Source organism: Urocampus carinirostris, chromosome 2 (assembly GCF_059441175.1).
Source record: "Urocampus carinirostris isolate Australia breed hairy pipefish chromosome 2, RoL_Ucar_1.0, whole genome shotgun sequence".
Taxonomy (NCBI): domain Eukaryota; kingdom Metazoa; phylum Chordata; class Actinopteri; order Syngnathiformes; family Syngnathidae; genus Urocampus; species Urocampus carinirostris.
In genome coordinates, this window is record NC_142350.1 from 60,440,983 (window position 1) to 60,468,517 (window position 27,535).

General features: G+C 41.4%; 1 protein-coding gene and 1 pseudogene across 1 annotated transcript in view; both read left to right on the forward strand.

The window, feature by feature from the left end:
* Window positions 1–1,029: 1,029 nt before the first annotated feature.
* The window catches only part of LOC148372804 (gamma-aminobutyric acid type B receptor subunit 1-like), a 211,921-nt gene continuing 185,415 nt past the window's right edge, over window positions 1,030–27,535 (forward strand). Inside the window, exons 1-3 of the mRNA XM_088327382.1 lie at window positions 1,030–1,278; window positions 26,013–26,099; window positions 26,315–26,379. Of these exons, the coding sequence (XP_088183508.1) occupies window positions 26,024–26,099; window positions 26,315–26,379 (141 nt within the window). The 5' untranslated portion in view covers window positions 1,030–1,278; window positions 26,013–26,023. The remainder of the gene's footprint in view (window positions 1,279–26,012; window positions 26,100–26,314; window positions 26,380–27,535) is intronic.
* On the forward strand, window positions 14,605–14,750 carry LOC148372805 (5.8S ribosomal RNA; annotated as a pseudogene).

The window sequence follows — 27,535 nt, forward strand, 5'->3', positions numbered from 1 at the left end:
CTTTATTTTATTTTATTTTTTTACCTGATCTTCGTATGTTTTATTGCTGTGTGTGTGACCGGTACTGACCTCATTTGACTTGTACATGTAACAATTATATTTATCATGAAGAGCAAATGAGTAAATATTGATAGATCTTTGACTCTCGTGAGCTGTGTGCCTAATCATTATGCTGATCCCACACTTAATCATCCCAAATAATCTTGAGCATCATCATTTATCAATTGACATGACTAAAATAAAGATGTGCATCTTGGTTTGACTGGTATCTCATGTTCTTTGCCGGAGATCAAATAGGAGGCGAAAACAGTGAAGGAGTCCCTAACCATGGCGACAATTTGTGATTTTTAGGAAATTGACCGGTTTGGCTGTGATAGAAAGGAAAGATTGCAAAAGAATTAATGAAAATGTTTGAGATTAGGAGACTCATAAGCATACATCGTTTGTAAAGATAGGAACAAAGTAGCATAGAGTAGACTGATTGAAATTAAACAGGAAGTAAAAAGGCCGTGGTCTCAGGCTCGCAGCCCGGGTGCCATCTGCGTCCCTCAAGATTGTGAAGTCATGTTTATTTGTGACGCCCTTAAACATAAAGTGTCTCAAAGGGCTGCACAGATCAAAGACTATTGCAAACTACAGACTATTATGACACCATCCCCTGATCTAAAACCTACACAAGGGCAAATAATAAACATATTATGAGGAACACATTGTCCCTTTAAGTGTAAGAGCCACTGGTAAATTGCGTTTGAGACTCCTATAAGGGAGTGAGAAAACGTGAAACAATAAATCAAACTCCTTATTTGAGAAAGAAAAAAGAATGGAAACATTGAAAAATAAGAGAATGAGAAAACATTACATTAAAATAATAGGCAGCATCTCAACCGCCTTCAAAACAAGTGCTACTTTCCATCATGGTGCCTAATTCAGCATCAGAAGCAATTTGTGCGCATGCGTGCGTCATCCCGATGACGTCGACAAGGAATTAGCTCCAGATTGTAAAGGGAGGGAGGGAAAGAGGAGAAGGCAGCCTTGTACCGTTTCGTCGTTGTATATAGTGCATTTCGGCCTCATTTATTTTGTATAAATTCATCTTTTCTCATCTCTTTTCATTCTTAAGCGTGACAAAGTCTCGGTCGCGCGCACACGCTCACGCAAATAACGACGTGAAGCTCGAGCGCCATAAACCATAGGAGGATCAAAAATGCACCTTTGGATTACAATTTAAATTTGTTTTCCAGTTTTTTTATTTTTTTATTCTGTCAATTCAAAATCAAGGTAAGTGCACTTTGCCTGTCGAGCGTGTGTCATATGGGTTCAGTGTTTGTAATTTTGACATGGTCCGTTTCGGCTGATCCGCAGCAGAATGATGCGTTTAGGTGTCATCTCCATAGGTTCGCGCGCTGTCAACGTTCGTGGCTGTAGGTTTAATGATGTATTTACGAACAAATTACGTTTGTTTATTGTGGAAAAAGCGCTAGACTCCGTTCGTGAGCGGTTTCTGTGGCGACACCCTCCTAGTGACCCCTCACGCGCAAGTAAACGAAGCATCTCCGAGTTGACGTGAACGCGCCTCATTTTCTTCCGGCAAAAGGATGCTAGGCCGAATAAAACCTTCATCACGCAGCTTCCGGTCAGGATGGGCGATACTGGGTATTTGGTATCGATCTGCTCCATGTAGATTCATGGTAAAATGGATCGATACTGACGTGATACTGATACTTTTTGCTGTAATGATCGTTGAATCATTGAGTTGGTTTGTAATTACGATAAACACAGCAGGATTTTAAGCACTAAAATGTTTCTTTTTGTTTAATCAAATAACTATATCACATTGTTAACTAGGCACATTTCTAAGGCCTTGGGAACCTCCTGTGTGGGTTCAAATCCAGCTACCAGCCTACCTGTGCGGAGTTTGCGTGTTCTACCCGTGCTTGCGTGGGTTTCCTCCGGGCACTCCGGTTTCCTCCCACATTCCAAAAGACATGCATTTCAGGTGGATTGGCCGGTCCGAATTGTCCCTAGGTGTGAATGAGCGAGCGAGTTGTCTGTCCCTGTGTGCCCTGCGATTGGCTGGCAACCAGTTCAGGGTGTCCCCTGCCCACTGCCCGATGATTGCTGGGATGGGCTCCAGCACCCCCGCGAGCCTACTGAGGATAAGCGGTGCAGCTATTGAGATGAGATGAGACAATGTTAACTAGACAACTAAATACCTGCAGAATTTTTTGGGGGGAGGAGGGGCATTTTTCACATCTAGTGTAACTTACTTAACTGCCTGTAAAATATTGTGATGCTACTCAATGTCATTCTGTGCTAGAAGAGTAGAATGTCTTTCTGGGGAAAATGCTGAGTCAACAAAACCAAAAGTGCTGAGTCAGCTTTTGAGTGGCATTTTTTATGTCCGAGCCATTTTAAACTAACCTTTGCCATTCACATCTCTTCCTAGCACATGTACTGAATATCAACTCTAACAAATACTTTAATATCCAAATGCACAGAGCTACAAGAAACAAGGTATAATGATGTGTTTTTATTTTAGATTGACTGTAACAACACATGTACAAAACACTGATTTTAAAGTCTTTATTCTTATCTTTTTTGTAAATCAACGTATATTTGATAGGACACACGAAAATCATTCAATAAAGGGAAAGTTAGGACTTCGATTTAATTTATGTTTTGAGAGAACAAATCTGTTCAGCCAACGGTAGCACAATAACTTTCAAACTGCTAGTATCAGGACCAGGACAGGAAACAGGAAGCAGAACCCACTCGCGTAACGTTACTCACAGTTTATTGGGGAGAAGAGGAATGAGCGTACACTCGATCCGGGGATCGTTGGTTGAGGAAGTCGATTGATCGGAACGAAAAATGGTCAAAATCAAAAAGATCGGGGAAAGAACAAAACTGGAGCAAAAACACAGAATCACAACAATCAAAGAGGGGCCGACTTAAGGGGTTTCAAACATGCAGCCTGAGGGCCAGTAGCTTCCACCAGGACAATATTGTGAAACTACTCCCTTAATATTGAAAGGCATTCCGCTGTCTCCCCGCATGTTCTTTTCCTGGACTAGACCGAGTATAGAGCTGGAGAGAAGCAATGCAGTTGAGGAAATTTTTTACAAATATTAAAAAGACAAAATCGGAGTGCACTAAGGACCAGTCGATGGGAAGCGTGTCTCAGGAGTGCGCTTCCCCCAAAAAGCATTTAAATTTGTTAATAACATGAAACTTGAACTTTGGAACATCAGGCAAAGATAGAAACTCACATCTTATTCAAAAACCCTTTGTTAGAATTGGTCGCAGCTGTATTTTGAAGGTTGTTTGATGAAGATAAGGGCTGACTCATCGAAGACCATTGCTGGGAAAGTACTGATATGAAAGGATACAGCAAGTAAATACTTTATTCAAATATGTGGATGAATATACTGTAAGTGCATTTATAACAAGTAAATGAGTAAGACACGATTGACTAAAATACTGTCACAATTGCCCATTGCCCTCACTTCTGCCCGCTCGTTTGGCGCCAACTTCTGCTCGTTGCCTGATTGGCTCCCCTATTTAAACTCTCTCATTCGCTCCTTGTCAGTCCGTCAACGAACCTCTGGACTTGCAAGGCATACATATTGACTCCGTCCAGTATCCTGCTCGTGTATCCAGTATCCGGTATCGATCCCATCTGTCCCGTCCTGTCCATTATCTTGCTCGTGTTTCCAGTATCCGGTATTGATGCTGTCTGTCCCTTCCTATCCGGTATCTTGATTGTGTATCCAGTATCGATCCCGTCTGTCAGGTCCTGTCCGGTATTTTGCTAAGGTATCCAGTATCTGGTATCGATCTTGTCTGTCTCGTCCTGTCCGGTATCTTGCCCATGCATCCTCTATCCGGTATCGATCCCGTCAGTCCCATCCTGTCCGGTATCTTTCTTGTGTATCCAGCATTGATCCCGTCTGTCCCATTCTGTCCAGTATCTTGCTCGTGTATCCGGTATCGATCCCGTTTGTCCCGTCCTGTCCGGTATCTTGCTCGTGGATCCTGTATTTGGTATCGACCTTGTCTGTCCCGTCCTGTCCAGTTTCTTGCTTCTGCATCCTGTATCTAACGGACAGACGTGTAATATAGTGTAATAATCTGTGAAGCCCTTTGAGACTCTTCGTGATTTAGGGCTATATAAATAAAAATGACTTGACTTAGCTTGACTTGTCCAGTCCTGTCCAGTATCTGCTCGTGTATCCTGTATCTGGTATCGATCCCGTCTGTTTTGTCCGGTTTCGTTCTCGTCTGCCCCTGGCTTCCTGTTATCCCGCGCCTGACTTCTCTGTCTCACCAAATCACTGGCGTTTGTGTTCCCGCGCATGACTGCCTCGCTTCCATAACATAAATCTTGGTGTGAAAACATTACGCGTTTGGGTCCACCGTCTGTTCGGGTCCTGACAAATACTCCAAAAACAGGCGACTATTGTTTATTAAAAAAAATAAAATTGCTATATAGAAGTTTAAGTTCTTCCAAAACTTCAAAAAAAAAATCGTGGAGTACAAACCATGCAACAACAACAAAATGTCTACAGGCATCTTCAATATACTTTGAATATATACGCAGTACACGAAAATACAAAATAAAACATCGCTTGACCACAATAAAGGAACTATCAAATCGGTGATGTGGTTTCAGTCAGGCCTTTCAGAGCAGACACGTGTCTTAGGTCTACGCACAGTACACATAGCAACTATGGACAGAGACGTATACTTTAGGCCAGGGGTCGGGAACCTATGGCTCGCGAGCCATATATGGCTCTTTCTATGAGTGTCTGTGGCTCAGAGACCAATTTGATTGCATGCAAAATTTCTCCATCTTGTTCAAAACCGGAGCTGTCTATCCCATCCAAGTACACGTAAAGCCAATCCAGAGCTAAACATGAGGGTAACACTTCGCAGTATATATAGGGCACGTTTTTCACTACAATTTACAGTCAAGGTGTCACACAAAAAAAGGGGGAAAAAAACTCGTTTTGGCTGTACAACGCTAAAGAATCCTTTATTTAAAAGTTCGCTATATAATCTGTGTTCAGTGTTCAGATACTTTATGATGAATCCACAGAACTGTAAATACGCCAAAACACCGGAAGAGAACTTAGTCATTTGATTGGGTGAGTGGGAGGGATGGGTGGAGCCATGCAAAAAGTACAAGCATTCCCTCCCATCTCTCGCCAAAGGTAAGCACATAAGGCTCCCTATTCTCAGAATGTTGTGACGTTTTTACAAAATAAATGCTTGCATCTGGTTTTGAAACCAATATGTATGAAAAAAGGGTCAAAAGGAGTTTAACCGATCTTGAGTAATTGCAAGAAAGAGACAAGTTTAAAGTGGTATGTTTGTTGAATTTGGGACGGGGCTCTGGCATTATTCTCTTTTCATAATTTTTATCAAATCATCAAAAATAAATGTGCTGAAGACTAAGCTTTTGTCTGGGGCGCCGGTTTAGCAATTTGTCTCATAATATATGGTGTGGCTCTTTCCCAAAATAAAATTAATATTTTTTGCTTTTATGGCTCTTTGAGTCAAAAAGGTTCCCGACCCCTGCTTTAGGCCATGCCCGGAGAGAGTCCATTTAATGAGAAGTGGCTGTCGATGAACGTTTTTCGCCATGGCTAAAAGTTGTGTTAGGTCATGTGTATGAGGCACGGTGTATTGTGTGCAAGAAATGTTTGTTGTTTTTGTTTTGTGTGGTTCAATTGTGGGTTTTTTGTCAAAAGGTTCTAAAAAACTATTTCAAAAGGCATTAAAAAGTCTTTAAAAAGTATTGAATTTAACTTGCCTTTGTCATGAACCAGAACAGGATCAGGACCCAAACGCATGACGTTACTCACACAAGCTTTTCATTTTACGGGAAGTGGGGCGTCATGCACGTTAGGCAGTAGTCTGGCGTGAAATGATAGGAAGCCAGAGACCCACGAGATCGATTCAAATTGTCGAGTTGATATCGTACAGATGGGGTTGATACCGGACAGGACGGGACAGACAGGATAGATAATGAAACAGGCTATCGAAAATAAACAGGACGAACTAGACGGGAACGAAACTGGAAACCGAAATTAACAAGACAAAATAAACGGGAACAATACCGGTCCAAATTGTCCCTAGGTTTGAATGAGCGAGCGAGTCTGTGTGCCTTGCGACTGGCTGGCAACCAGTTCAGGGTGTCCTCTGCCCACTGCCCGAAGATGGCTGGGAAGGGCTCCAGCACCCCCGCGACCCTACTGAGGATAAGCGGTGCGGATAATGGATGAATGGAATACCGGACAGGAAATACCAACAGGAACAGGGCCGAGTTGAAACCCACGTCTTACGGGGCAGAAAGGAAAAATGAGAGCACTTACCTTAAATAGACAGAAAGCCAATCTGTCAATGAGCCGCAGCTGGTGCCACATGGGCGGGGCCAATTGGCGCCATGGTAACCGTGACAGCCTTAAACTGTTGGAACCCTGAATAGAAAGAAAAGGCTCAGGGGAGCACCCTGAGAACAGGTTGGAATTTCTATTTTGTAGGCTTCTATCGCTGTTCTCCTTGCAAGCTCAAAATCACTTAATGTCTTCTTGCTCACCTGGCCCAATGTTGACTATTTTGCACAATGTTGACTATTTTTGCATATTGCACTAATACGATCCCAAAACTGTATGTAACATCCTACATGCCCACATTTCTTGTGTAAATATTGTGTAAATCATAACCTTATCTTCTTTGTTCCTTTATCTTCTTTATTCTCTTTTATCCTCGCTGTTAAATGTGAAACTGGAGTGCCACGTCCAATTTCGTTGTTACAATATGTTCAACCCATTTTGTAACAATGACAATAAAGGTATCTCATCTCATCAGCTGTACCCTCATCCTTATTAGGGTCGCAGGGGGGTTGGAGCCCATCCCAACCATCTCCGGGCAGTGGGCAGGGGACACCCTGAACTGGTTGCCAGCCAATCACAGGGCACACGGGGACAGACAACTCACTCGCTCAGTCACACCTAGGGACAATTTGGACCGGCCAATTCACCTGAAATGCATGTCTTTGGAATGTGGGAGGAAACCGGAGTGCCCGGAGGAAACCCACGCAAGCACAGGGAGAACATACAAACTCCGCACAGTAAGTATTTTATTCTATTCTATTTATTTTGAGTGTCTACTCAAGTTAAAAGAGAGACAAGGGAAGTGAATGAGAGAAAGCCAGAGAGTGAGAGAAAAGGTAGGAAAAGAGAGAGAGAGAGAGAGAGAGAGAGAGACTAAACTTATCAATGAAATGAAATGACAAATTTGAGTCAGCTAGGACCTAGCAGATAACTACAGTAATCCCTCGGTTATCGCGGTTAATGGGGACCGACACCATCCGCAAAAACTGAAAATCCGCGAAGTAGCGGCGCCCCTTCAAAAATGCTTAAAAAAAACGTATACAGGTATACAGCGTTTTGGGAAACAACAGTTAAAAAAAATGGTCTGTGTTCATTTTAATGAAAGTGAAAGAGCTACCTTCTGACCATAACAACATAATTTAGCAAGCGGCATCGAACGGCTTTTACAACAAATACACGAAACCAAACTCAATTAACCGTGTTTAGGTAGTACAAACAACCGCTCGCTTTTGGTATAATAAAGTCAAACTTGAGATGAAATGTGACAGAAGAGAATATACTTACGTCGCGTCGCCGAGTTCCCTCCGTGATAAACTGAGCGCCACATAAGAAGGGGGTGAGGTGGGAGGAGTTAAAGGAGGAGGGTGGTGAGCGAAGCGGTAACTCACCATGACTAAGCATTGTGTCAGGGCCTCCCCCTCCCCTTCACAATAAGAGTGTCAGCACCGTGTCCTCAGTTGACATAAGCTTGCGCTCAAGGGCGTCAAGTCAATACAGTAAATGCTTTTATTGAGAAGGTAAGGTATATTTTTTAGACCCGCCAAGCTCTGAACCCGCGAAAGTGGAACCGCGAGAAAAAGAGAGAGTGTGGTACAAGGAAAGGGGGAAAGAGAGAAAGAGAATGTGAGAAACAAAAGAGATAAAAAGAAAATGTGAGAGAGTGGGAGAAAGAGAGAGAAAGAAAGAAATCCAAAGAGAAATATAAAGAGAGAAGAGTAGGAGAGAAAGAGTGAAACAACAGTTAAAAAAACGGTCTGTGTTCATTTTAAAGAAAGTGAAAGAGCTACCTTTTGACCATAACAACGTACTTTAGCTAGCGGCATCGAACGTTTTTTACAACAAATACACGAAACCACACACAATTAGCCGTGTTTAGGTAGTACAAACAACCGCTCGCTTTTGGTATAATAAAGTCAAACCTGAGATGAAATGTGACTGAAGAGAATATACTTACGTCGCCGAGTTCCTCCATGATAAACTGAGCGCCACATAAGAAGGGGGTGAGGTGGGAGGAGTTGAAGGAGGGGGGGTGAGCGAAGCGGCAATGACTAAGCATTGTGGGCCGGCGGTAGCTCAGGAGGTAGAGCGCTCGTCTTGGGATCAAGGGATCCCAGTTTGAATCCCGGCTTGTCCGTGTTACATGTCGAAGTGTCCTTGGGTAAGACACTGAACCCCTAATACCCCCAATAAGCAGGTTAGCGTCTTAAATGGTTGCAGTACAAGGCCGCTATTGGGAAATGTGAAGCACACTGTAAAGCGCTTTGGGAAGTCATTGACTTGAAAAGCGCTATATAAATGCAGATCATTTCATTTTTTTGTGTCAGGGCCTCCCCCTCCCCTTCACAATAAGAGTGTCCACACCGTGTCCTCAGTTGACATAAGCTCGTGCTCAATGGCGTCAAGTCAATAAATGCTTTTATTGAGAAGGTAAGGTATATTTTTTAGACCCGCGAAGCTCTGAACCCGCGAAAGTGGAACGGCGAACTAGCGAGGTACCACTCTACCTGGTTCTTGGATGCTAACGTGCCTTCTTGGGGGGGGCGGGATTAAAATGCAAGCAGTAGGTTTACATAAGAGTTTGAATATTTCATACCAGCCAGGAGGGGGAATCGCCGCTGGCGTGCACGCGATCGGCCTGAAGCCTCGCGGATTCGAAGGCCTCGTCCACCATTCTCGAGTTTTAATTGAGTTTCAAGCTCGAGGCCGCTTGACGAACGCTCTTGCTTTCATCCGGCCCGGCGTGCTCCGTGCTGCCATTAATAAATCCCGTTGGGGCGACTCTTTTCTCCGGTTCCCGCTCTCCGTTCCGTCCTCCTGTCACCCCCTGCGGGCCTTTTCGGACGAGGTGGTAGCGTCTACTTCCTGCACGCCTTCTTGTCAGCGCCAGTCTAAAAATATTGCCGGCTTCCAGCAGAGATAGTCTGTCTTCCGCCGGCCGGCGAACCTCGCCGCCATCTGTCTTCGGCACGGAGGTGCGCGCCTTCATTTTTTAGGCAGGCGCACACAATATACAGTAGGAATAAACAATACTATTGTGAGATACTGAGTTGCTCGACATGAATGAGGTTTATTATAAAAAAAAAGAAGTCGCTTGGACGTTCACCGTAGAAGGAAAAAATACATGCAAATAGAATTAAGTAGAATAATACATTTTCTTATTCAAATTATTCTGCATTAAATTATTGTTGGTAATATACTGATTAAAGGGATAACCACAAACCTATCTTTTTTTCATTTTCTCATTTTATACTTCCTTTTTTTCTTAACTTCTTTATACAACATAATAATTCGTAATATAATGCATCAAAGCAAGTGAACCCGTTTGAGAGCCGGCTCTCTTGAATGAGTTGAGCCGAAAAAGCCGGTTCACTAAAATGAGACGGACTTCCTTTCTCTACATAACTACCACATGAGATCCGAGGCGGCAGATGCATGCGCACAGTAGCATCAAACCGCCCGCTCCGTTTGCAACGAAAAAAAACGATACAGAGATAGAGGCTACCGCGGCGAACTGGTTTGACTTGATTGATTTGCCGTTTCGTGATCGTCGGTGTATCCCGGATGGTACCCATAATTGACAAATTTATGTTTTTCCGTACAGATTTTTTTGTATGTCGTACACGTCTTAAAATGCATAATAAGCGTACTTTGTATGGCAAAAACGTACAGGTTGACAGGTATGACAGTATACAGTTTCTTTGCGTTGAAACATAACTTGAATCAAGCATGCTTTGGGTCTAATTGGGTAGATTGTGTATTCCAGGTTGATAAGTGGAAAGTTTAAGAGACACTCAAAATAGGGAGACGATATCAATAGATTTTTTAACTTGCAAGGAGAACAGGATAGAAAACCCGAGTGGAAAGTCCAATCTGTTCCAAAAGGCCCTTTCCTGAGATTTTTATTACATGTCCTATGTTGCAAAAGCACATCCCCCAGATCCGTGTCCTCATTTTTTAGGCATGCACACACAATATACAGTCAGGGTTGGGTAGGGTTACTTTAACTTGATTACTTTCAATGACTTTTGGATTACTCCAATACCAAATATGCTAATAAAAGACAAAAAAAAAAAACTAAATATGGTGTCAAACAGGTGGCCCGCGGGCCAGATCAGGCCCGCAAAGGGATCGAATCCGGCCCGCGAGCCAACACTCAGAGAAGCGCAAGAGAAAAACAAGCTGCAGGTTGAAATATGTCAACTTGATGTTGCCAAAGCCAGGCTCCTCTCACAAAGACACGGTACTTGTATTTATTTCTCTCTCTCTCTCTCTCTCTCTCTCTCTCTCTCTCCCCCCCCCCCCGTTTTCTCCCACTCTCTGTCTCTTTCATTCTCTGTGTCACTATTTTTCTCTTCCTTTGTTACTCTTTGTCTCTTTCTCTCTCTGTGTCTTCTTAACTTCATTTGCTCTAACTTCCTTTTCTTCCTTTTCTCTCTTTTCTCTTTCTCACTTCCTACCCTTTGCACTTTCTTTTCTCTTTTCTCTCCTTCTGTCTTTCTATTTCTCTTTGGATTTCTTTCTTTCTCTACCTTTTTTCCTCCTCTCGCACGACTTCTCTTTTTATCACTTTTGTTTCTCACGCTTTCTCTTTTTCTCTCACTTTTTCTTTCTTTGTCCCACCCTCGCTCATTTTCCCTCCCCTTTTCTCTTATTTCTTTATCTCTCTTTTTCTTTCTCTTTAATCTACTAGTCCGGCCCCCGACAGAATGTTTGTTCTATCGTGTGGCCCCAGAGTTAAAATGAGTTTGACACCCCTGATCCAGACAGTCTTATCTCATTTTATTTTATGTTTCACTACGTTGTCATCATTGACAATAAAGACATATCAATTCAATAACACTGCCAATGTTCATTATAGCAGTGTCTGAAATAACGTCTGTCCGGGTGGTCGACAACTTTTTCAAGAAAAAAAAATCTTTTCCTTCTTTTTTTAACAAATAAAACGTTTGATTTTGATTTCGAAATCTTCGTTCGTTTTGGAAATTTCGGAATTTCGGTTCGTTTGGCAATTTGCATCCCCGGCAGCCAATCAGAAGCCTGCATCGAATAACTTTGTGCTTCTGGACTTTCTCGAGCGTTATCAGGTCGTGCATTTGCATATCATTTTAAAGTAGATACACAGAGAACACAAGAAAAATGGAGAAGTGGATAGGAATTGTTAAGATTCTTCGATTTAATAGCGCTCTTACTCGTGGTATTGCGTTAAGACGTTTTCCATTTTTCGTTTTGCTAATTTTTGATCGGCATATTGTATTGAATGGAGCCGTGTTCTTGTTTGCTTGCTTTTGAGGAATAAATATGCTTAAAGGCTGAACCACAATGTCCTGCTTATCTTCTCACGCAAGAGGAAACTGCTCACTCTGACATATCCTTACCAGGAATCGAGCCAAAACCTCAGCCTCAGAAGAAATATTCAAAAGAAGCTAACAAAATTAATGACGCTACGAAACGTAAACGTACATTTAAAGCATCGTGGAAAGAGCAGTTCACGTGGCTTGTAGCAGACGACGCAACGCAAACATTGCATGAACGAAGATGAATAAATACAGGTACATACTGATGGCAGATGGAAAACATGTACATGCAATGAATGTTATAAGTAGATTTATAATACATTTTAAAGTGTTTTTCTGTTATGTATTCTGATGATCAATCCTTAATACTTTGCAACAATGAGTTTTCTGCGATGAGTCGTCTTATTGTGTTTCAAGATGTAAAAAATGGGGCAGGAAACTTTATCGCTGGGCAGGAAACTTTTCAGAGTTGTCTGTCCCGGTGTCCGGTAACTTTTTCTCATGAGTTTCAGACACTGATTATAGGTGTAATTTTTCCAAGTTTATAGATAAGTCTTTAGTTAATATAAAATAAGTAGCGAAAACACACAAAGAGCACAGGAGAGGACCTTATAAAACCCCTCAAGATGCAAAAATTCCAACATGTTCTAAAGGTCCTCCCCTTTCTTTTTATAAACTCTTAGAGAGCATTTCAGCCTTAAAAGGTGTGGATGTCAAAGAAAAGCAACACAATCGGCCAAAAGTGACAATGATATTATGTCAAAAAAACGAACAATAGTGAGCAATTTTAGTCAAGATAACGAGAAGACCCTGCATCCTTAGCAGGGTTGGGTAGGGTTACTTTAACTTGATTACTTTCAATTACTCCAATACCAAATATGCTAATAAAAGACAAAAGAAACTAAATATAAATAAAATGACTAAATTTTGTGCAGGCTTGGGGAGTAACGGAATACACGGAACGGCAAAAATGATGTTGGCAAGCTGTTTGGATTTATTTTCATTTTGTTTCTGTCGCATTTTATGTTAGTTTTGCCGGAGATCAAAGAGATCAAAGCCAGGAGAGAAAGCTTACCACGTGTTGTGAGTCATCATTTTATTCATATTTAGTTTCTTTTGTCTTTTATTAGCATATTTGGTATTGGAGTAATCCAAAAGTCATTGAAAGTAATCCAGTCAAAGTAACCCTACCCAACCCTGTATACAGTATGTATAAAGAGTACTCTTACTCTATTTAGCATATTTTTAGCCATTACATTCTAAAGCAGGGCTGTCAAACCAATTTTCACTGAGGGCCACATCAGCGTAATGGCTGCCCTCACAGGGGCTGATGTCACTTATAAATGAAAAATAAATGTGACGACTCCTCTATGTAAATTTATTAAATATTGAAGTCATAAATATGAATATATAGATATATAAATTAAGTATAGTGATACCTCTATATACAAGCTACTCAATCTACAAGAAATCCAAGATACGAGATGTCTTTGGAGCCAAAAACATTCCCAAAATTCCTTCAAAATCCAGTTTTCAAGAATTTTCAGACATTAGCACAATAAACAGGGGATTAAAAGTCATTTTATTCTCATTTTGTTTATCTTATGACTGTAATTTTATGTTTAATGACTATTTGAATGTGTTTAATAGATATTAAGGGTTAGCTTGGATGCTCATGGGAGTTTGGGAACGAATTAATAGCTTTTCTTTTAATTCAAATGAAGAAAATTTCCCCTAAATCAGGGGTGTCGAACCCGTCGGGGGCTACACGATAGATAAAACATTCTCTCAGGGGCCAGACTAGTAGATTAGAGAGAAAGAAATAAGAGAAAGAGAGGGAGAGAAAAAGGGAGAGTGTGTGACAAGGAAAGGAGAAAGAGAGAGAGAGAACATGAGAAACAAAAGAGATAAAAAGAGAAATTTTGAGAGAGGGGGGGGGAGAAAGAGAGAGAAAGAAAGAAATACAAAGAGAAATATAAAGATAGAAGGGGAGAAAGAGAGAAAGGGAAAGCAAAAGAGAAAGAGAGAAAAGAGAGAGAAAGGGGAAAAAAGGAGCAAAAAAGGTAAAAAGACACAGCGAGAGAAAGAGACAAAGAGGTACAAAGAAAGAGAAAAACAGACAGAGGGAGTGAATGAGAGAGAGACATAGAGTGAGAGAAAAAAGAAGAGAGAAAGAGAAAGAGAGAAAGAAACTTTGTGAGAGGCTTTGGCAACATCAACTGAACATAATTTTGCGTGCAGTTCATTTTTCTCTTGCGCTTCTCTCAGCGTTGTCACAATCCCTTAGCGGTTTGACACCCCTGCTCTAGATAATAGCATAGATACAACAATACAGGAACACATTCATGTCGTATGTCGTAATATTGCTGTATAACAACGTAAACTATTAGACATTTTTTAGGATCATTGAATTCTTAATGCCCTGCGATTGGCTGGCAACCAGTCCAGGGTGTCCCCTGTCCACTGCCCGATGATTGCTGGGATGGGCTCCAGCATCCCCGCGACCCTACTGAGGATAAGCGGTGCAGCTGATGAGATGAGATGAATTCTTAATTCTAATCATTAAAATAGATACACAGTGGGACCTCGCTACTTCGCGGTTCGACGTTCGCGGCTTCAGAGCTTCGCGGTCTGTAATGGCTTCGCAGATTTTCACTTTTTGCGGGTTTTTTCGGCGGAACGTCAGCGGACGTGGGAGGTCACTCCCGGGCCGCGCGACGGAGCGAGTTCGGGGGACGCGGCATCACACAGCGCGACGCGTGAAAAGGCGGCGGGCGTGATCGGGCTACCCCTGTAACTGGGGCTCGCTCACGGGAGCGACCGAACGGCACCCGCGGTGCGGCGCGAGTAAGAACCCTGTCGTGAATTTGTCTCCGATCGTCCCGGACGGACCTAAAATCGCCCAGCTGTACGACTCTTAGCGGTGGATCACTCGGCTCGTGCGTCGATGAAGAACGCAGCTAGCTGCGAGAACTAATGTGATTTGCAGCTGCGATTGGCTGGCAACCAGTTCAGGGTGTCCCCTGCCCACTGCCCGGAGATGGCTGGGATGGGCTCCAGCCCCCCCTCACGACCCTAATAAGGATAAGCGGTGCAGATAACGAGATGAGATTTTTTTTATTTATTTTTTTGAAGGTGCGCCGCTACTCGTGGATTTTCACTTATCGCGGGTGGTTTTGGTCCCCATTAACCGCGATAACCGAGGTCTTACTGTACTGTACTGGTGTGCCGGCACGCCGCACAGATTTCGTTGTCGACAGGCATTGTGGGAAACGTAGTCTTTGGTCAAAGCACGAGACATTTTAACCTGATTTATGAGTGGGGTCTTAAAGGACTACACATGTTGTCCATCCATCCATTATCTGCACCGCTTATCCTCAGTAGGGTCGCGGGGGTGCTCGAGCCCATCCCAGCTTCAATATGCAGCTTCAGGCAGCGGGCAGGGGACACCCTGAACTGGTTGCCAGCCAGTCGCAGGGCACACAGAAACAACTCACTCATCAACACCTAGGGACAATCTGGACCGGCCAATTAACCTGACATGCATGCTTTTGGAATGTGGGAAGAAAACGGAGTGCCCGGGGAGAACATGCAAAGCGGCGAAGCGGTAACTCACCATGACTAAGCATCGTGTCAGGGCCTCCCCCTCCCCTTCACAATAAGAGTGTCCACACGGTGTCCTCAGTTGACATAAGCTCGCGCTCAATGGCGTCAAGTCAATAAATGCTTTTATTGAGAAGGTAAGGTATATTTTTTAGACCCGCGAAGCTCTGAACCCGCGAAAGTGGAACCGCGAACTAGCGAGGTTCCACTGTATAAATCAAGACAACATTTTTCGATGATACAGTTCACGTATTGCCTTCTTGTTCTGCAAATCAAATTTGAATAGGATGTAGGTTCATTTCTTTATAAATCTGACTGTGCCTCACCAGACCCCGACCTCGACGCACGTCATTGGGTACTAGAATAGATTTTTCTAGAAAGCGTAGATGTCCTTATGATGGAAAATGAATAGAAAACCCACAGTGGTTTCATTTGAAGCTTACCCACGAATGAGAACAAATTAGAAGCTATATTTAGGGTCTTTGTTGAGTGTTTGGAATGTGCGTCTGTCTTTCAGTCTGCTTTTGAGTCATTTTAAAGACTTTCCACGTTGTTAGCCTAGCGTAGCAAAGAGGTTTTCAATGGCTACTGTTTCCAACCCAGCTGATTTGCTCAGTGTGATGCAGTATTTCTCCAAGATTTTATGAGCAAAGGCAGTTTTTTATTAAGAAAAATCTCTGGTAACATTGTTTGTCAAGAATGTTTTAAAATTAAAAAGACGTTTCACGTTGTTAGCATAGCGTAGCACAGAGGTTTTCAATGGCTACTGTTTTCAACCCAGCTGATTTGCTCAGTGTGATGGAGTATTTTTCAAAGATTTTATGAGCAAAGGCAGTTTTTTTATTGAGAAAAATCTCTGGTAACATTCTTTGTCGAGAATGTTTTAAAATGAAAAAATACATTTCACGTTGTTAGCATAGCGTAGCACAGAGGTTTTTAATGGCTACTGTTTCCAACCCAGCTGATTTGCTCAGTGTGATGCAGAATTTCTCAGTTTTTTTTTTCCAAAGGCAGTTTTTTATGGAACATTGTTTGTCAAGAATGTTTTAAAATTAAAAAAGACATTTCACGTTGTTAGCATAGCGTAGCAAAGAGGTTTTCAATGGCTACTGTTTCCAACCCATCTGATTTGCTCAGTGTGATGCAGTATTTCTCAAAGATTTTATGAGCAAAGGCAGTTTTTTATCGAGAAAAATCTCTGGTAACATTGTTTGTCAAGAATGTTTTAAAATTAAAAAGACGTTTGACGTTGTTAGCATAGCGTAGCACAGAGGTTTTCAATGGCTACTGTTTTCAACCCAGCTGATTTGCTCAGTGTGATGGAGTATTTTTCAAAGTTTTTATAAGCAAAGGCAGTTTTTTTATTGAAAAAAATCTCTGGGAACATTGTTTGTCAAGAATGTTTGAAAATCAAAAAAGACTTCATGTTGTTAGCGTAGCGTAGCACAGAGGTTTTCAATGGCTACTGTTTCCTACCCAGCTGATTTGCTCAGTGTGATGCAGTATTTCTCAAAGATTTTATGAGCAAAGGCAGTTTTTTATTGAGAAAAATCTCTGGTAACATTGTTTGTCAAGAATGTTTTAAAATTAAAAAAGACATTTCACGTTGTTAGCATAGCGTAGCACAGAGGTTTTCAATGGCTACGGTTTTCAACCCAGCTGATTTGCTCAGTGTGATGGAGTATTTTTCAAAGTTTTTATAAGCAAAGGCAGTTTTTTTATTGAAAAAAATCTCTGGGAACATTGTTTGTCAAGAATGTTTGAAAATCAAAAAAGACTTCATGTTGTTAGCGTAGCGTAGCACAGAGCTTTTCAATGGCTACTGCTGATTCGCTTAGTTTGATGCAGTGTTTGTCAATGTTTTTTGAGTGAAGGCAAAGTTTTTTTCATTGAAAAACATTTTTAGCAACATTTTTTGGAACAAAAATATTTAAAAATTAATAACCGACACTGGTTTTATGTTTTTATGTTATCATGTAGCCTAAATTGACAGAGAGTAATACCGGTTATTCATTTTGGTTAATACATTTGCTGTATTAGGGGGTTTTACTGCGTTTTTACCAAGTTTTATGTATTTTTTAATCTTTTTTTTTCCCCCGTAAAAATAGCAAAAATAATACTTAGACGAAGAATTGTGTTTTTTTTTTTGTAAAATATGAAAATAATAATTCCCAAAATGATGCGTACAATTTTACTTTATTACACTCTAAACAGTTGAGTTGAAAATAACCCAAATTTGAGTTAAAAAAAGGAAAAAAAAACAACATTTGGGTTAATTTTAATGAAGAGTATTTTATTTAAAAAGCTGCGGTCATTTTGTCAAGTATAACTCAAACGATTGGGTCGTTTTGTGTCCAAAGATCCCAAAAAATGAGCCATACTGACCCAAGTTTTGGGTTGATCCCATTTTACACCCAAGTGTTTTTAGCGTCATAAGCAGATAATGAGTCTATAAATATGAAAAAAAATATTCCTACTACTTAGATACGCTAGTTGCTTTTGTTGATGTCTTTCAGATAAAGTCGAAATTGGAAAAGATTTGTGCATTCGTAATGTAGAATTGTCAAGCCTTTTTACCTACTTGTACAACTTAGACAGCAACGTTATTGACGCACAGGCAGACGCAGGCAGATAAGGAGCGGGACGGCTGTTTAGCCAATCAGAATACAGACCATAGTAACGATGAAAATTTGCAAAGTAAACTGCGATACAACAAGGGTTTACTGTAGTTCTGTTTTTACTATTGGATACTTGCAAAGAAGATTGCTTAGGATCAGGGTTGGGTAGGGTTACTTTAACTGGATTACTTTCAATTACTTTTGGATTACTCCAATACCAAATATGCTAATAAAAGACAAAAGAAACTAAATATGAGTAAAATGATGACTCACAACACGTGGTAAGCTTTCTCTGCTGGCTTTGATCTCTTTAATCTCCGGCAAAACGAACATAAAATGCGACAGAAACAAAAGGAAAATAAAACCAAACAGCTTGCCAACATCATTTTTGCCATTCCGTGTATTCCGTTACTCCCCAAGCATGCACAAAATTTAGTCATTTTATTCATATTTAGTTTTTTTTGTCTTTTATTAGCATATTTGGTATTGGAGTAATCCAAAAGTAATTGAAAGTAATCAAGTTAAAGTAACCCTACCCAACCCTGCTAAGGATGCAGGGTCTTCTCGTTATCTTGACTAAAATTGCTCACTATTGTTCGTTTTTTTGACATAATATCATTGTCACTATTGGCCGTTTGTGTTGCTGTTCTTTGATACCCACACCTTTTAAGGCTGAAATGCTCTCTAAGAGTTTATAAAAAGAAAGGGGAGGACCTTTAGAACATGTTGGAATTTTTGCATCTTGAGGGGTTTTATAAGGTCCTCTCCTGTGCTCTTTGTGTGTCTTCGCTACTTATTTTATATTAACTAAAGACTTATCTATAAACTTGGAAAAATTACACCTATAATCAGTGTCTGAAACTCATGAGAAAAAGTTACCGGACACCAGGACAGACAACTCTAAAACGTTTCCTGCCCAGCGATAAAGTTTCCTGCCCCATTTTTCACATCTTGAAACACAATAAGACAACTCATCGCAGAAAACTCATTGTTGCAAAGTATTAAGGATTGATCATCAGAATACATAACAGAAAAACACTTTAAAATTTATTATAAATCTACTTATAACATTCATTGCATGTACATGTTTTCCATCTGCCATCAGTATGTACCTCTATTTATTCATCTTCGTTCATGCAATGTTTGCGTTGCGTCGTCTGCTACAAGCCACGTGAACTGCTCTTTCCACGATGCTTTAAATGTACGTTTACGTTTCGTAGCGTCATTAATTTTGTTAGCTTCTTTTGAATCTTTCTTCTGGGGCTGAGGTTTTGGCTCGATTCCTGGTAAGGATATGTCAGAGTGTGCAGTTTCCTCATGCGTGAGAAGATAAGCAGGACATTGTGGTTTAGCTTTTAAGCATATTTGTTCCTCAAAAGCAAGCAAACAAGAACACGGCTCCATTCAATACAATATGGCGATCAACAATTAGCAAAACGAAAAATGGTGAGTCTTACCGCAATACCACGAGTAAGAGCGCTATTAAATTGACAAATCTTAACAATTCCTAACCACTTCTCCATTTTTCTTGTGTTCTCTGTGTGTCTACTTCAAAATGATATGCAAATGCACGACCTTGTAACGCTCGAGAAAGTCCGGAAGCACAAAGTTATTCGATGCAGGCTTCTGATTGGCTGCCGGGTATGCAAATTGCCAAACGAACCGAAATTCCGAAATTTCCAAAACGAACGAAGATTTCGAAATCAAAATCAAACGTTTTATTTGTTTAAAAAAAAGGAAAATATTTTTTTTTCTTGAAAAAGTTGTCGACCACCCGGACAGACGCTATTTCAGACACTGCTGTAATGAACATTGGCAGTGTTATTGAATTGATATGTCTTTATTGTCAATGATAACAACGTAGTGAAACATAAAATAAAATGAGATAAGACTGTCTGGATCAGGGGTGTCAAACTCATTTTAACTCAGGGGCCACACGATAGAACAAACATTCTGTCGGGGGACGGACTAGTAGATTAAAGAGAAAGAAAAAGAGAGATAAAGAAATAAAAGAAAGAGGAGAGAGGGCGGGACAAAGAAAGAAAAAGTGAGAGATGGAGAAAGCGTGAGAAACAAAAGAGATAAAAAGAGAAGTCGTGAGAGAGGGGGAAAAAAAGGGAGAGGAAGAAAGAAATCCAAAGAGAAATAGAAAGACAGAAGGAGAGAAAGGAGAAAAGGAAGCGCGAAGGGTAGGAAGTGAGAAAGAGAAAGGAGAGAAAAGGAAAAAAAGGAAGTTAGAGCAAATGAAGTTAAGAAGACACAGAGAGAGAAAGAGACAAAGAGTAACAAAGGAAGAGAAAAATAGAGACACAGAGAGTGAAAGAGACAGAGTGGGAGAAAAGGTTGGAAAAGAGAGAGAGAGAGAGAGAGAGAGAGAGAGAGAGAGAGAGAGAGAGAGAGAGAGAGAGAGAGAGAGAGAGAGAGAGAGAGAGAGAGAGAAAGAGAGAGAAATAAATACAAGTACCGTGTCTTTGTGAGAGGAGCCTGGCTTTGGCAACATCAAGTTGACATATTTCAACCTGCAGCTTGTTTTTCTCTTGCGCTTCTCTGAGTGTTGGCTCGCGGGCCGGATTCAATCCCTTTGCGGGCTTGATCTGGCTCACGGGCCGCCTGTTTGACACCTGTGGTCTGGATGAATATAAAAAGTATTTACTATGCAGTGCACAGTTTTGTGCTCTCATTTATGTTGGTGATGGCCCTGGGGAAGAAACTGTCTCTGAGCCTGTTAGTTCTTGTTTTAAGGGACATGTAGTGTCTACCAGAGGGTCAAAGAGGTGGCGGCCTCGGTGAGAGGAGTCCTTAATAATATTGATGGTTCTGCTGCGGTATCGCAAGACAACAATGTCCTCCAGGCGGTACTCCAGACTGATGGCAGTGGAACTGAAAAAACAAGACTTTTTTCGAGCGCCAATGTTATTTCCAAACAAAAGTATTTGCCCTTTTTATGTTTTCATCACATACTTATGAAAAGTAGCAGATCTGATGCCATGCATTGGGATTAAAAAGGGTACTCACGGTGTCTAAAACTCATGACAAAAAGTTACCGGACACCAGGGAAGACAACTGTGAAAAGTTGCCTGCCCGGCCATAAACTTGCCTCCCCCATTTTTCACAACTTGAAACACAATAAGACGACTCATCGAAAAAAAAACGTCGCAAAGTATTAAGGAATGATAATCAGAATCTCATCTCATCTCATTGGCTGCCCCGCTTATCCTCAGTAGGGTCACGGGGGTGCTGGAGCCCATCCCAGCAATCATCGGGCAGTGGGCAGGGGACACCCTGAACTGGTTGCCAGCCAATCGCAGGGCACACAGGAACAGACAACTCGTTTGCTCATTCACACCTAGGGACAGTTTGGACCGGCCAACCCACCTGAAATGCATGTTTTTGGAATGTGGGAGGAAACCGGAGTGCCCGGAGGAAACCCAAGCACGGGGAGAACATACAAACTCCGCACAGGAAGTCCGGTAGCAGGATTTGAACCCACACAGGAGGTTCCCAAGACCTTAGAACTGTGCCGCACACGCGCTCACCACTGCGCCGCCGTGCTGCGATAATCAGAATATATAACACAAAACAATTTAAAGTGAAGTTTATTATAAATCTACTTATAACATTCATTGCGCGGATATGACATCCCTGTTTTCCATCTGCCATCAGTATGTACCTGTATTCACTCATTTTCATTCATGCAATGTTTGCGTTGCGTCGTCTGCTACAAGCCACGTGAATTCCTCTTAACACGATGCTTTTAATGTATGTTTATGTTTCGTAGCGTCATAAATTTTGTTAGCTTCTTTTGAATATTTCTTCTAGGGGCTGCAGTTTTGGCTTGATTCCTAACCACTTCTCCATTTTTCTTGTGTTTTTTGTGCATCTACTTTGGAAAATGATATGCAAATGCACGACCTTGGAACGCTCGGGAAAGTCCGCAAGCACAAAGTTATTCGATGCAGGCTTCTGATTGGCTGTCGAGTATGCGAATTATCAAACGAACCGAAATTAAAATTCCGAAATTTCCAAACCGAACAAAGATTTCGAAATCGGAATAAAGCACATTTTTGATTTGAAAAAAATTTAAAAATTTTCTTTCTTGAAAAAGTTGTTGGCCACCCGGGCGGAGACGTTGTGTAAGTTGTACGCCCGACGTAAAAGATGCACACCCCGGGCGTCCAGGCAGACGTTATTTCAAACACTGGTTCTAAAGTTACTCCACTTATGCCTGCAAGACTGCACGGTTTCTCGACCACAGCATGCTTTTGTGTATAATTATTTGACAAGGATTATGTCATGTCCAGCATGGTCGCCGTGGCGACCGGCTGGCCCCGCCCCCTGGGCACCGGCTGTAGCAGATCGTCTAATTTGCGTGTGTGCATCTTAAAGGCGGGTTTTGGGGCTTGCCGGTTGCTGGTTCATTGCATTACTTTGCATTATTCTGTTCTGTTTGTCTTGAGGAAACCTGTATATGCCTCTTCTGAGTAAAAGCCTGTTTTGTGAGTATTCCTAGTCCCTGTTCCTGTTTGCCTGTAAGCCTGTTTTTGTTTTTGTCCCTGAGTGTTGGACGACTTTTATTTCTTCAATAAAACCAACGCGAATGAGTTCACCCTTCCTGCCTCCTGCCTCCGATCTGGTCCGGTCCCGTGACAGATTATCTGAAATGTGCTGCAGGACAAGTTCTCATGGCACACAAGTGAGACATTGGTTGCTGTACAGCCTGCTTAAGAACTGAAGCTGTTTTAGAACATGGAGAGATTGAAAATCTGCAGTCAATTGAAGAGGACCAGTGTTCCCGTGTTGTTGAGATCTATTGGGCAACAGGGACCAGTCGGTTCCATCATTATAACGCCGAATTGCAAAACACCAGAAACACGGATTGCTAGCATCCCCCTAGGACCCCCACAATGAAAAGGAAAAAGATACACAACTCCCTAAGGCTACGCGGTTACGACACTTTAGGAACTAAAGGGAAAACAGTCCCTCAATTTAGAATGTTGAAACACTGCATGTAATTGCAGGCAATAAAACAAGATGAGAATGACTTTCCTCTTCAAATTCAAGAACAGTATTTTCCAGACAATAAGGCGCACCTAAAAAAAAAAATTCAAATTGGTCAGAAAAGGTAAAGTACGCCTTATAATCGAGTGCGCCTTATTTACTGGAAAATATGGTGGATAAAATTTGCATGGTTAAAATTAAGAGAGAGAGAGAGAGAGAGAGAGAGAGAGAGAGAGAGAGAGAGAGAGAGAGAGAGAGAGAGGGATAGATGGATAGATGGATAGATGGATAGATAGATAGATAGATAGATACTTTATTCATCCCCGTAGGGAAATTCACACTTCCAGCAGTATCCTTATGTTGATTATTAACAGATTAACAGGATGGCCTTGGGGTGCTGTGTTTGTAGTTTAGCAACAGCGGAGTGGATGACGTCACACGCTAGGCCAAAAGATCGGCGTCCCTGCAGCAGATGGAAATTTTTGTGCCCAGGGTTACACCACCTTGTCTCCATGTAGATAGCGAGTCTGCCTCCTCTCGGCTTCCCGCAAGTTTTTGTGTCTCTGTCTGTCCTAACAGCGCTGAAGCCGGGTAGCTCCGGGTAGCTAGACCTGAGCCATGTTTCCGTAAAACACAGCAAACTGCACTCCCTGTACGCTTTGATATTTTTCACCAGCACAGCCAGTTCGTCGGCCTTATTTGGTAGAGAGTTCACATTTCCCATGATTACAGACGGTACCAAAGGCTCAAGGCTTATGTTACTGCATAAGGTAACTGTTTTGTCTTTAAAAAAACACATGGAATGGTTTTCTGTCAGAACCAGAAAAGGCAGTAGACCCAAATGCGTAACGTTTGACACAAAGATTTATTGGGGAATCAAGGAAGAAAGGCACGGGGACACAAGCAACAGCGATCCAGTGCTCGCTGGGAAGGAGGAGCAGGAAGCCCTCGAGAACGTAACGTGGTCGGTGGACGGAAGCAAGTCGGGCAGCCGGGACGGGAGTCCGGAGCGTGGTCGGAGGACGGAAGTTAGTCAGACCGCCGGGACGAGAGATCAGAGCATGGTCGGAGGACGGAAACAAGTCGGACAGCCGGGACGAGAGATCGGAGCGTGGTCGGAGGACAGAAGCAAGTCAGACAGCTGGGACGAGTTGATCAGAGCGTGGTCGGAGGACGGAAACAAGTTGAACAGCCGGGACGAGAGAACAGAGCGTGGTCAGAGATCGGGACAAGTCAGGTACCCGGAGACATTCGGAAATCCAGGGACGAGCAGGAAACAGGACGGGACGGGACAGACGGGAGCCAGAGTTAAATAGTGCTTGCCTTGCATGTGCAGAGGTTCGCTGTTGGACTGACAACGAGTGAATGAGAATGATGAGTATAAATAGGGGGAGAACTAATTAGTGAATAAGTGGCAGCTGGGGCTAAACGAGTGAGCGCAGATGAGAGCAATTGGCAAACCATGAGATTTTCAAGTGCCTTCTTGTGGTTAACATGCATGTACAAGCATGCTTGTTACATTTCAACCAATAATGACAGGGGCTCTTATAAAAACTTAATGCAACAATAGTATTTTTTTGTCCATCCAATGTTCATGGCTCTGTTGAATATTTGAGAGCTGTTCATCAAATTGCTTGTATTCTTTCATTTATTTGGTATTTTTATCAAATATATATAAATAATGTTTGGTTCACAATCATTTTTGCCTGTGTGAGGTCACTGTTTTGCCTTTGTGAAACCTATGGAGTGGTTTTGGAGCGCCCACTTTTGGTTGATATCTCCAAGAGAAAACCTGGCAGAGAAAATCTTGGGTTGAGGAGCTTGTGGCGAGAGGAATATCATGAGCAGAGTTTTGTCAGAGGGTGGCTGATGAGGATTAGGAACACCTAGACCAAGAAGTGGAGAAGGAAACTGGAAAATGGCCTGCATGTGTGAACAGCAGAGGATATTTGAGACCCAGCGAAAGCAGACTCCACAAAAGTAGAATCAGCGGTGTCGGACTGGCGATTGGCGGTACATTGCCTTGGATGATTTGATTACATTCAAAACTTCATGTAATCAGATTTCATTATGGTACATGGTGAACTGGTACGTTCGGGAACTGTCCAAAAGGGGATGCCATCGTTCCATCCATTCCAATGTGAGTTATTTGATACAAAGTCATTTTTGTGCTGGGATTATTCTCTCTACAGTTGTGTGTGAAAATCCCAGGAGATCAGCAGTTACTGAGATACTCAGACCAGCCCTTCTGGCACCAACAACCATGCCATGTTCAAAGTCACTCCAATCACCCTTCTTCCCCATACTGACGCTCGGTTTGAACTGAAGGACATTGTCTTGACCATATCACAACTTGAAACACAATAAGAGAACTAATGTAATTGCAAAAAAAACATTGTTGCAAAGTATTAAGGATTGATAATCATAATATATAACAGAAAAACTCTTTAAAATTAGGTTTAGTATAAATCTACTTATCACATTCATTACATGTATATGACATTGCTGTTTTCCCATCAGCCATCAGTGTGTACCTGTATTTACTCATCTTCATTCTCTTTCCTCGATGCTTTTAATGCACGTTTACGTTTTGTAGCGTCATAAATTTTGTTAGCTTCTTTGGAATCTTTCTTCTGGGGCTGAGGTTTTGGCTTGATTCCTAACCACTCATCCATTTTTCTTGTCTTCTCTGTGCGTCTACTTTGGAAAATGATGTGCAAATGCACGACCTTATGAGGCTCGGGAAAGTCCAGAATCACGAAGTTATTCGATGCAGGCTTCTGATTGGCTGCCGAGTATGCAAATTGCCAAACAAACCGAAATCCCGAAATTTCCAAACCGAACGAACATTTCGAAATCGGAATAAAGCAAACGTTTGATTTGAAAAAAATCTTTTGGGTTTTGGTTTTTTTTTTTCTTGAAAAAGTTGTCGGCCACCCGATGCTGTTTAGAAATTAGGTGTTAAAGAGTAATTGGACAGGTTCACCTTATAATCCTGTGTTGCTAATAGTGCAATAAATAGGTTATAAATTAGTCATAAAGCTTTAGCAAATGCACAACAAAATGAAAACTTTCATTCTTTTCTGTTTTCTTTCTTTCAGGTGGCGTCACGATGTCGCTTTTGTTCCTGCTGGTTCTCCACGTTCTCCCATCTCTTGTTGTGCCCATACATAATTCATCAACCGAAGGTAATTTGCGCACGCGTGCATGCATGGGTGCGTGCATGGATGCGTGACTGCGTGTGGGATGATGGGAAGGAGTGAAGTCCGTCGAGAGTGCAATTTGTTGGATAAATTGAGCGTGCGTCGTGTTTGCTGCGGTACATCAACATCATCCGGTGATGGCCCTTTTCCTATTCTTTCATCCTTTTTCTCTTTGCTGTTTTCTACCTTTTTCTTTCTAGGCTGTGCCATCATCCGTCCTCCGAGGGATGGAGGCATCCGCTACAGAGGCCTGACGCAGGAGCAGGTGCTGAGAAATACAATCCGAAATTCGGAATTTGTTTGTTTTACACCACACAAAAGATTCAAGATTCAAAGGGTTTATTGTTATATGCACGGTTAAGAACTACGATTCCCTGCTAAATGAAATCCTTACTTTGCTGTCCACACAGTTGCCAGCGTAAAAAACGATTATATTATATTCCTATATATATATATATATATATATATATATATATATATATATATATATATATATATATAATTATATATATATATAATTATTAGACTTTTTTTACTTTACGAGATAAATAAATGGGGTAAAAAAGGAAAAAAATTATAATAATGCAATAAATTATTTTTTGTATGTTTTTTCTAAATAAATAAAATTATAGCAAAAATATATTAATTTACTGGTAAATGGTCTGCATTTCTATAGCGCTTTTCAAGTCAATGATGACCTCCCAAAGCGCTTTACAATGTGCTTCACACCCATTCACATGCACTCACACACCGATAGGGAGTCAGCCATGGAAGGCGCCTACCTGCTTATTGGGGGCAATGGGGATCCAGTGTAAAATAAATTTAGTAAAAAGGGGAATATCCTAAAGTAATTTAAGAAATGATTTTGTTTATATTTTTCTGATATTAAATTAAATATTTTTTTAATTTACCGGATAAATGATTATATTACTTTTCCTAAAACAGTTTGGCATTTCATCGGATTTTTTATTGTATTTCACTCGACACATAGGTGTTGAATTAATTTCAAATATAATAAACAAGTAATGAAATTCAAACGGTTTTATTAAAGAAAGAAGTAAGAAATATTGTTAAATTGTGCAAAATATTACAAGGGAATCCATTCTGGTGTGTTTTCCTTTGCACATCAATTTCATGTTCAGCCAGGACAGACATTTTGAATACATACACTATGTGTTCCCTCACCAGGGTTGGGTAGGGTTACTTTAACTGGATTACTTTCAATGACTTTCGGATTACTCCGATACCAATTATGCTAATAAAATACGAAAGAAACTAAATATGAATAAAATGATGACTCACAACACGTGGTAAGCTTTCTCTCCTGGCTTTGATCTCTTTGATCTCCGGCAAAACGAACATAAAATGCGACAGAAACAAAATGAAAATCAATCCAAACGGCTTGCCAACATCATTTTTGC